At 38.3% G+C, this 11,524-nt stretch overlaps 1 protein-coding gene and 2 pseudogenes across 1 annotated transcript; 1 reads left to right on the forward strand and 2 right to left on the reverse strand.

The window, feature by feature from the left end:
* Positions 1-265: 265 nt before the first annotated feature.
* On the reverse strand, positions 266-1,599 carry LOC115150705 (transcription factor HES-5). The gene is made up of 2 exons (XM_029694237.1): positions 1,364-1,599; positions 266-1,243 (listed from the first exon to the last, which is right to left on the reverse strand). Exons 1-2 carry the CDS (start codon positions 1,424-1,426, stop codon positions 800-802), a joined length of 507 nt encoding a protein of 168 aa, XP_029550097.1. The 5' UTR covers positions 1,427-1,599; the 3' UTR covers positions 266-799.
* A 4,420-nt stretch (positions 1,600-6,019) lies between these two features.
* LOC115150707 (transcription factor HES-5-like) lies at positions 6,020-6,597 on the reverse strand (annotated as a pseudogene).
* Positions 6,598-8,331: 1,734 nt separating this feature from the next.
* On the forward strand, positions 8,332-10,199 carry LOC115150706 (uncharacterized; annotated as a pseudogene).
* Positions 10,200-11,524: the final 1,325 nt, after the last annotated feature.

Below are 11,524 nucleotides of genomic sequence, written 5' to 3' on the forward strand. Positions count from 1 at the left end.
TTTGGGGGGGGGGGATAAATAATAATTTTAAAGATTTAGACATTTGAAATTTCAATGTAGTGTAATTAATCAAACACACATAATAATTGTTTTCGATGATTGTTTTTATTCGCATCGACTTGATTTGAAGATTTACATTCATTTTGAAAACATGTTTTCAAGCTTGACAATAACTTATCGGAAAGCGAGTGATACTGATAAACTCACATAGTGACTGACACAAACCATTACACATGTTTTAACTCTTCTCGCAATCGAGAGGAAGTAACTTTTTCTGGCTTAAATGCAGATATCATTTTTATAATTATGACATATTATACTGTTTGCATGTTTTAATATCAATATCAAAACAGGACAAATAAGAATTACATTTGTTCACTAGTCTTTCCACTAGGAAGACAGTGAACACCATTTCATAATGATTATTTTTTTTAAACTTCCCCACAGGGAAAAATACAGAATATATTCACTTTATAAAAATGAAACAGAATCTTATTCTTGAAACGAAAATAAAAACAGAAGATTCAATTGATGCTCTTGTAATCAAGATAGGATCATTAAAATACTGACATTGTTAAATGCCCTTTTCATTAAAACTAAAAGTTATAGTATAAACTCCTGCAAATGCAGAAAATGAGGATGAAATCGTCAGTAATGTGGAGTTGGAAATGTCCTGCTTGAGCAGACGAGAAAGAAGATATCTTCCTATTCTCATTACTGTCTAACATCCATAACATTCTTCTTAGACCAACATGGTTCATTGTGCTTGTTTGAGAGTGGCGTTCCAGTCTGTAGGACTCTACCAGGGCCTCCAGAGAGCGCTGTTGACTGGACTCTTCTCTTTGCTGATGCTGTGCTGGACTGGGGAGCTCAGCTGAGGCAGGTCACTCTCCCTTCTGTTCTTATCAGAGGATGGTTGCAGGCTCTGAAAGTCCAGCAGTAAGTGGCTCAGCAGTTTTCTCTGAGACTGTGTCTTCACCTCATCCGTGGACAGGAAGAGTACAATCTCTTGGACACACCTGGAGTAACCCTGATTGACAGGTGCTGAGCAGGAGGAAGAGCTCACTGGCTGGTACTGTTGCTGTCGTCTCAGGAAGCAAACTGTCATCTCCAGGATGTCAGCTTTCTCCAGCTTGGAGTCAGACTGCTTGTTGAGGATCTCTGGACCCAGGAGAGACTTGAGCTGCTCAATGCTGCTGTTGATACGGTCTCTGCGTAACTTCTCCACGACTGGCTTTCTAATCTGCAAAAAAATAAGGAGTGTCATTTATAACATTGTTCTAAAATATAACAGAGGTCTGATAAAAAGATGAAAACTATTATCAAGGAACGAATCATAAAGCAAGTTGTAATTTCAATTTACCTTGTTTGTCAGAGTCAGATGCTCTTTAGAGTAGATCATTGCTGAAGTGATTGTAGGTGCCATGGCTGGATCTCTGTGTTGTAGAGGTCTCTGTGTAGAAAGTGAATCTGATTTCTAATGCCTTCATCTCTCCTATATATAGTCCCAAATCTGCATATGAAAGTGTGTGTATTGGGCTTGTTGGAGTTTCTCACAGTCTGTAGCCAATGGGTGAGCTTGGGTTCTTAATGCTGGGGGACAATGGTCACGTCTCAGGGGAACAGGTGGAGGGGTGGTGGGTGATGGAGAGTGACTCGGAGCGCTGTGTGACTCTGGGAAAGTGGTGACCCCCAGATCTGCTGCCTAATGGATCAATGGCACAGACAGTGCACACTCTCATCATCAAAACTTACACGTGTGGGACTGACACATATCTTCTGCATTAAAACTTACACTGCTTTCTTATTCATTTTATTGGAAGATTCATAGCCTATCGTATTGTATTTGGTGACTGCATTATGAATATGACCTCTTTATTTCTTATCCTGAATAGAAAATGGCTTCCTGCAAATTCTGTGCAAATTCAGTATTTTAGCTTGTTTGCGTGTTTGCTTTATCCATAAAAAGTTTGTACACGTTTGAGATTCATTCATAATTATTCACGCTAAATGTTTTTTATGATTATCATGAAGTAGCATAATTAGCATAATGGGATGAATTCTTATAGTAGACAGAGAAAATAGCAACATGAGCAAAATGTAGATCGATATTGGAATGACTTCATCATCATTTCTCATAACTATTTGAGAGAAATGTTGCAATTATTTTCCTATTATTCAGAGTGGAGGGAATACACTTCCAGTTTTGGAAGTCCAGAGGTAGCAGATGTGTCCTCTGGCTTAAGCCTGGTGGTCAGTGTGAGTAGAGTGCTGATCTGAGTTTCCCACACTAAGTCCTGTGTGCTGTGATCAATGCACTACAAAAGGTGCTCAGTGGACCATTAGTGATGGCTATTGGATCTGTGTTGTACAATAGACAGATTCTGACATCACAGTCCATCTGGATTCTGGAGGGAAACTCCTGCACTGGCTGATTCAACACATATTCTTATAGGTACAGACCATGTATCCAAGTTAGTCCAAGTCAACGTCTGCAATTCAATCTGTTTTCTAAATGGTATTTAAGCTGATATTGATTCTCTTTGTCCTAGACAATAGCTATATTTTAAAGGAAACATTTGATGTTATTGCAAATGATGACATAAAATAATAAGATTTCCTTCCAGAAAGATAGGAATAGTGTAAAAAAAATTACGGAACCAAATAGGCAAATCACAGTTTAGTATGACTTGTTAAATGGGATTGTCTCTACACAAGCAGTTCCCATCAAGCCCCTGGGGTTAAGTTTGTTTCTTAGATATTTGTCAATTTAGATGATGGTAAATACAAATATTTTGACTAGTTGATTATTTGATATAGTCTCGGTAGCCTATACAAGAAGCAACAAGTTTAATAAAAAATCCTGAAGGGTTAACCATACAGCAAGTTATTATTGGCCTTATTTCATTAGCATTAGTATAAGGACTGTAACAATACATTTCAAAATAAGACTATGAAGTTTATGATTTTCACCAGACACTTTATTAACTTTTTTGGTTTGGGAAATTATGTGAACATTTACTAAACATAGGCCTAGGCTTCTGAAATATAGCAATCAAAATTCCTCTCCCTATCCCTTAATTCCCCCCCCCCCCCCCCCCCCCCATGTAGGGGTCTGAGTCTATTGTCCCAAAGAGGCTCTGTGAATGAGTTTTCCTGGGTTTCCCACACTTTCTCCATTGACTGCTTTGCTTTCAATGGAAGAACAGAAGTGTGTCTTATTACTCATCACATTAGCTATGCAGTTGAGTCCCAGACAAATAAGGATACTTACTCTGTGTCTGCCCACCTGACTATGATGAGGGTATCAATACGCTTTATTTTTATAAAACACTTAGAAAATCTACCATGCATCAAAGTACGTATTTAAATAACAAATAATCAAATACACATATATTTGAAGTTTGAACCTAGGTTTGCTAGTGATACATATCTCATACCTCTAAACCCTCAACTAAATTCATTAACACAGAATATTACATACAGTGCCTTCAGTATTCACACCCCTTGACTTGTTCCAAATGTTTGTGTGTTACAGCCTGAGATTTTGTGTCACTGGCCTACACACAATACCCCATAATGTCACAGTTGAATTATGTTTTTAGAAATGTTGACTAATTAATACAAAATTAAAAGATGAAATGTCTTGGTTCAATTAAGTATTCACCACATTTGTTACGACAAGCCTAATAAATTCAGGAGTAAAAATGTGCTTAACAAGTCACATCTTAAGTTGCATTGACTCACTTTGTGCAATACTAGTGTTTAATGTGATTTTTGAAAGACTACCTCATCTCTGTACCCCACATATACAATTATCTGTAAGGTCCCCTAGTCGAGCAGTTTATTTCAAACACATATTCATCCACAAAGACCAGGGACGTTTTCCCAATGCCTCGCAAAGAAGGGAACCTATTGGTAGATGGGTTAAAAAAAAGCAGACATTGAATATCCCGTTGAGCATAGTAAAGTTATTACATACACTTTGGATGGTGTGTCAATAAACCCAGTCACTACAAAGATACAAGCGTCCTTCATAACTCAGTTGCCAGAGAAACCGCACAGAGATTTCATCATGAGGGCAACGGTGACTTTAAAACAGTTTCAGAGTTTAATGACTGTGATAGTAGAAAACTGAGGATGGATCAATAACATTGTAGTTACTCCACAATACTAACCAAAATTACAGAGTGAAAAGAAAGAAGCCTGTACAGAATTCAAATATTTCAAAACATGCATCCTGTTAGCAATAAGGCACTAACGTAAAATTGCAAAAAATGCGGCAAAGAAATTAACTTGATGTCCTGAAAACAAAGCGTTATGTTTGGGGGCAAATCCAACACAACACATCACATCTTAATATTTTAAAGCATGGTGTTGGCTGCATCATGTTATGGGTATGCTTGTCATCGGCAAGGACTAGGGAGTGTTTTTGGGAATAAAAAGAAACGGAATAGAGCTAAGTACAGGCAAAATCCTAGAGGAAAACCTGGTTCAGTCTGCTTTCCAACAGACACTGGGAGAAAAATTCACCTTTCAGCAGGACAATAACCTTAAACACAAGGCCACATATACACTGGAGATGCTTACCAAGATGACATTGAATGTTTCTGAGTGGCCTGGTTACAGTTTGACCTAAATCGTCTTGAAAATCTATGGTAAGACTTGAAAATGGCTGTCTAGCAATGATCAACAACCAACTTCACAGAGCTTGAAGTTGTTTAAATATAGTACAACTCAGGTGTGCAAAGATCTTAGATACTTACCCAGAAAGACTCACATCTGAAATCGCTGCCAAAGGTGATTCTAACATGTATTGACTCAGGGGTGTGAATACTTATGTAAAATACATTTGATATTTCTGCATTTCATTTTCAAAAAATATTCTAAAATGTCTAAAAACATGTATTCCCTTTGTCATTATAGGGTATTGTGTGTAGATGGGTGAAGAAAAAAATGATTTAATCAATTTTGAATTCAGTCTTTAACACAACAAAATGTAGAAAAAGTCAAGGCGTATGAATACTTTCTGAAGGTACTGTAACTACTGGATAATCATATATTTATTGATGATGTTCATAAGCCATTGCATCTTTCTTTCCTTGGATCTAAGATTTTAGGATGTCAAATGATCAGTACTTGGACTCTAATGCAAAATATAGGATTTTGAAAAAAACACACAAACAATCAGATACATTGAATGATTTCTTTTATTTTCATATAGAATAGTTCTTCTTAATTTTGTGATGAAACATTCCTACAATTGCTTGAAAACATCTTAAAGACACATCAGAGTGTGGGTTATACAAAATCTCCATAGAAGCAACTACAAACAAATGCATTTCTTACAGATACATATCTCAATATGATATGAGCATTTCAATGCTGTGACATTGGTAGTGCATCACAAAAAAACAGGCTTGAATGTCAAGCAAATCAATTAAAGATTTGTAAGTTACAAACAAGAAAATATTATCTGAAATTCCTTCACAGAATCATAGTGTTGCATAATTCAAGAATTTAAACATTCTTTGTGTGCTTGCTCACCCAATGTGGGTAATAAATAGACTTTAATGGGTCAATGATGAATGATAATTCAAGACAAATCTTCGAAGAAGATAAATTCACTCAAAAACATAAAAAATATTATGAAATGAATTGTTCCTTTGTGGTTGTTTTGCATTTTCTGAACAATGCAGATTATAAACCATCTTGAACAGATTAAGGAATTTCGTCTTACATAGTAAGAATAACTTTACGTGATACTCATGTTACATGAAAAGTGATGATATTTCCTCACAGAGGAAAATAAAAAAGGTCATATCAATATGAACTTCCATTGGGAAGGCTTTTTCACATATTAATTGAAAAACAAAAACACAATCAAAACATAACTTTTAAATGTCCTGCATAAGCAGAAGATTATGTCTCTTTATATTGTCATTACTGTCCACAACATTAATGTAAGACCAACATGATCCATTTAGTTTGTTCGAGTGGAGCTCCGGTCTGTAGGACTCTACCAGGGCCTCTAGAGGGCGCTGTTGACTGGACTCTTCTCTTTGCTGATGCTGTGCTGGACTGGGGAGCTCCGCTGAGACAGGTCACTCTCCCTTCTGTTCTTATCAGAGGATGGCTGGAGGCTCTGGAAGTGGCTCGGCAGTCTTCTCTGGGATGTGTCTTCACCTTATCTTTGGACAGGAAGTGCCCAATCTCTTGGACACTCCTGGAGTAGCCCTGATTGACAGACAGGTGCTTAGCATGAGGAGTAGCTCACTGACTGGTACTGTTGTTGTCGTATCAGGAAGCAAACTGTCAGCTCCAGGATGCCTGATTTCTCCATCTTGAGGTCTATGATCTCTGAATAACTTTTCCACCACTGGCTTTCTTAGCTGCAAGAAGAGAAGAGGAGAGTCATTAATAACCTTATTCTGATATGGCATTATTGAAACAAATAAACCATCCATCAAAGTAAATAAATGTCCTTGAATTTGAATCTTCAATTTACCTTGTTGGTCAGAGTCAGGTGCTCCTTGGAGTAGATCATTGCTGAAGTGATTGTAGGTGCCATGGCTGGATCTCTGTGCTGTAGAGGTCTCTGTGTAGAAAGTTAATCTGATTTCTAATGCCTTCATCTCTCCTATATATAGTCCCAAATCTGCATATGAAAGTGTGTGTCTTGGGCTTGTTGGAGTTTCTCACAGTCTGTAGCCAATGGGTGAGCTTGGGAGGACAATAAGGGATGTGGAGCTGCCACATGCTCAGTGTTCTTATTGCTGGGGGACAATGGTCACGTCTCAGTGGAACAGGTGGGAGGGGTGGGGGTGATGGAGAGTGACAGAGTGCTGTGTGACTGGGAAAGTGGTGACCCACAGATCTTGGGATCAATGGCACTGACAGAGCACACGCTCATCATCACAATTTACATATGTGAGATTGACTCAAATACTTTTCAATAAAACACAGACTCCTAATAATTTTAGGTTTTTGCATTTTAGATAATTATTACTGTTCTGACATTGTAAAAATGCAATCCAATGTAAGGCACTTTGAATGGGTTCAAATAACTGCTCATATAGCCTAATTAGTCGAATTCAACAACTTATTTCCACTATTATAACTGCCATGTTGTTTAGCTGTTCAGATGATTCAGAAAACATGAATTTTCTTTTTTCAATAAATGTACTGATTTATAAGGTAATATAAATTGTTGCTTCATTATATTAATATTAATTCTTGCTTCATTATATTGCTTCATTATATTAATATTAATTGTTGCTTCATTCACTTCCTGAAGTGTCTCTATTCCCCCACTGAGACTCACAGGTGCTGGTGGGACTGATGAAAGACAATGAACTGTCTCTGCTCTCTAGAGCTTTCCCACACTCTGCCCATTGCGATAGCTTCAAATAAACAATAGAAGTGTACATTTTAAATGCTAATTCATCTCTACACAAGCAGTTTCCAACATGCCCTTGGGATTAAAGCTCATGAGTCAATATTTCTCAATGAGGAAATAGACGAACACAAACATTTTGACCTGAGGTAAATGTTGTCACATGAGTTGTTGGAACATTCGTCACATTCACCACTGCATCAAAACAGTGGTGGCAATCTCATTTATGACTAATGAGAAACAATGGAAGACAGTGGAAATGTTTACTTAATTGCATTTTAGTTTTAGATGGACATTGCACTTAATCAACATTACTGTAGAAGTGCCCGTATTAGCCAGCCGGCTAATTTTCATCATAGAATTTGGAATGTAACTATGAAACAGTCACAAGAAATGTTAACAAATCAATGATGAAAGTACTTTTTAAAATAAAGCGTTTCACATGTTCGCTTTCAAAGGATAAATTAAGAGAGCCATCTCAGAATTTGAATATAAAGAAACTATTGAGGATATTAATCGATGGCTGAAAGAGGATGAGGGATGCATTTGGAATGTATTGGGAACCCCAACAACATCTATTCAAACCCCTCCTGCCATGCAGTGGGTCTTTGTGATAGCAGACACACTTCTATTGTGTGTCAGGGCTCAGCAGACTGCATGCAGAAGTGTGGGAAGCCGTGTGTCTCTGTGGCTCCCAGCTCCAGAGAGAAGAAGGGGTGTGACTGGGGCACACTCAGCTTTGTGCAGGGAGCCAGCTGTGCTGTGAAACTCAGAGGAGGGAAGGGTGCTGCCTGGGGCTTCTGGGAAACCTGCGCCTGTAGACAGACAGACAGGTCATCATCACCTCAGAGCTGCAGCACTCTGATGGAGTCACATTACCTGGACGGACAAGTGTGAAAGGACTCCAATCTGATCAGTACTGTCTCAAACAGCTTTCAGGTAAAGTTACAACATTATGAGTAGCCTAGCAGTATTTTAAAGGTATGTGTCATCTCACACATATGTAAGTTGTGGGATCAATGCCTGTGTCTTTGATCCCAACATTTAGCAGCAGATCTGGGGGGCACCACTTTCCCTGATTCACACAGCGCTCTGAGAGTCACTCCATCACCCACCACCCCTCCACCTGTTCCACTGAGACGTGACCATTGTCCCCCAGCAATAAGAACACTGAGCATGTGGCAGCTCCACATCCCTTATTGTCCTCCCAAGCTCACCCATTGGCTACAGACTGTGAGAAACTCCAACAAGCCCAATACACACACTTTCATATGCAGATTTGGGACTATATATAGGAGAGATGAAGCCAGTAGAAATAACTCTACACATAGATCTCTACAGCACAGGAATCCAGCCATGGGGCCTACAATCACTTCAGCAATGATCTACTATAAGGAGCATCTGACTGACCAAAAAGGTAAATTGAAGATTCAAATTTAAGGACCATTATTCAGTTTGATTAGATGTATTATTTGCTTCAGTAATACCATATTCCAGAACAACGCTTTTAATGACACTCCTCCTCTTCTCGCAACTAAGAAAGACAGTGGTGGAGAAGTTACGCAGAGATCGTATCAACAGCAGCATTGAGCAGCTCAAGTCTCTCCTGGGTCCAGAGATCCTCAATCAGCAGCCTGACTTCAAGCTGGAGAAAGCCGACATCCTGAAAATGAGTTTGCTTCCTGAGAGGACGGCAACAGATCCAGCGAGTGAGCTCCTCCTCATGCTCAGCACCTGTCAATCAGGGTTACTCCAGATGTGTCCAAGAGATTGCACGCTTCTTGTCCAAGGATGAGGTGAAGACACATCCCAGAGAAGACTGCTGAGCCACTTCCAGAGCCTGCAGCCATCCTGTGATAAGAACAGACGGGAGAGTGACCTGGCTCAGGCATCAGCAAAGAGAAGAGTCCAGTCAGCAGCGTCCATTGGAGGCCCTGGTAGAGTCCTACAGACTGGAGCTCCACTCATAGAGAAAACCTATGGATCACGTTGGTCTAAGAATAATGGTATGATTGTCATGGACATGAATGAGAATAGGAAGAGATCCTCTTTATCTTCTGCTCATGCAGGAGTTTCTAAAAGTTTTGCTCTGATTGAGACTGTTCATTTCAGTTTTACTGAAGAAGTTTTTCTAAGAAAATGATCCATACTATGAAAACTACATTTTTGTAGTGTGATGGTATTATATAATGAATAACCTTTATGTTTTCTAAAGTGTGTTGATTATGTTGAATGGTTATTCATGAGCAAGTCCTCTATGAGGACTGTTACCCAAACTTTTGGTGATTGTCTAATGATCTGTTTTAAGGTCAAATCTTAGAGAATAAGCAATTGTTTCCACTACATTTGAGTACTAATATAGTTTTATTTACATTGTATTGAGCATCTTATATGAAACATGTATTAGTTATCCATTTGATAATGATGGACCTAAGCTACAGCATCACTGTTCCTCCATGATGAATATTTACCCAAGCTGGGTATTATACCTGTAATCATCACTCTGTGATAAGCAATACACTGATTTAAGATCAAACTTGTCAATTTTGTTTTATGATGTTTTGTGTAAAAATTATAAAACATTACCTGAATGTGTCTATTGCAGATTGACGAAAACTGTCTCCAAACTCTTGCTATTTTCAACAATCCAGTATGTATTTTGTAAAGACAGTAAATGTAGCCTATATCCCCCATACTATTGCCTGGCAGCCCATACTCTGTCAGAGTATGACTTGGAGATTTTTCCAAGTTCTGTGTGTGATGTTTAATCACTTTGCACAATGTGTCTCATTGAGTCAATTTTTTATAAATTCAAAATCAACCAAATTAAATACTTTTTCTTGTTCTTTACTTAGTTACATTTTCTCCTCTTTACTATGACAGCCTATATTTCAGTTCAATAATGTGTAGGCTTAGGCCTAAAAGAGAAATTATTACAAATTACAGTGGTGGGGGAAAAGTATTTAATTGTCATACTAGAGTACATGTAAAAAGTCAAAGTAAATGCAAATTCCTTATATATGCAAATATTAAAGGCACAATTCTTTTTTAAAATGTATTTATGGACCGATAGGGCACACTCCAATACTCAGACATAATTTACAAACCAAGTATTTGTGTTTAGTTAGTCTGCCAGATCAGACTCAGTAGGGATGACAAAGCGTTATATTAATAGGTGAATGCATTGGACCATACTGCTGTCCTGTCTGAGCATTCAAAATGTAACGAGTTTTTGCGTGTCAGTGAAAATGTATGGGAGTAAAAAGTACATATTTTCTTTAGGAATTTATGTCAAAATAAAAGTTGTCAAAAATATAAATAGTAAAGTAAAGTACAGATATCCCAAAAGTAGTACTTAAAAGTATTTGTACTTACTTACTTTACACCACTGTGTGCTGGAGGTTTACGATGATATGATAATGATTTTTGTTGCTCATCAAATGTGTACAAAATAGTTTCACAGTGTTCACCTATGTGTAGGCCTACAGCAAATATCACAGAAGACGAGAGATTTCCTAAAGCAAATATCACAGAAGTTCAGGGCCATGTTCAGTTGCCAAACGTTATTGAATGTTGCAGATAGAAATGCCATGGATAGAGCCAATGTGATTCCTTATTCTACATTTCAGAGAGGCATCTGAATGTTCCAAAACGTTGCGTCCTGCTGAACGCGTTCCACAGCAAAGGCTAGGCAAATGTGTCTTCGACTGACAAATTGCTGTAACATATTATGTGGTTAAGCTAATACTTAAAATACAGATCTAGGCGTTGTATGATCGGTCAGGCATCAGCAACGTCTAAGCTCTGGAACGCAGCCTTTTCCATCGAGAGATTTTCGATGTTTCATAGCTACCTGAATGTCATTGCGCAACACGTCTGTTACAATGGGCACACTCATCTGCTTAGGTAGTTGCTTCGCCTGCCAGATCGCCTGGATAGGTATTTTAAGTATCAGCTAACCACATCATACCTTATAGCAATGATGACACATTCGGTGATAGGTCGCGAACCCCTGCTCAGAGTTAGCATGAATCAACCAACGGTCGGGAACCACATTGCTATAACATATGTGGTTTGCTGATACGTAAAATACCTATCCAGGCGTTGTACGATCTGGTATACGTCAGC

Source organism: Salmo trutta, chromosome 16, assembly GCF_901001165.1.
Source record: "Salmo trutta chromosome 16, fSalTru1.1, whole genome shotgun sequence".
NCBI lineage: Eukaryota > Metazoa > Chordata > Actinopteri > Salmoniformes > Salmonidae > Salmo > Salmo trutta.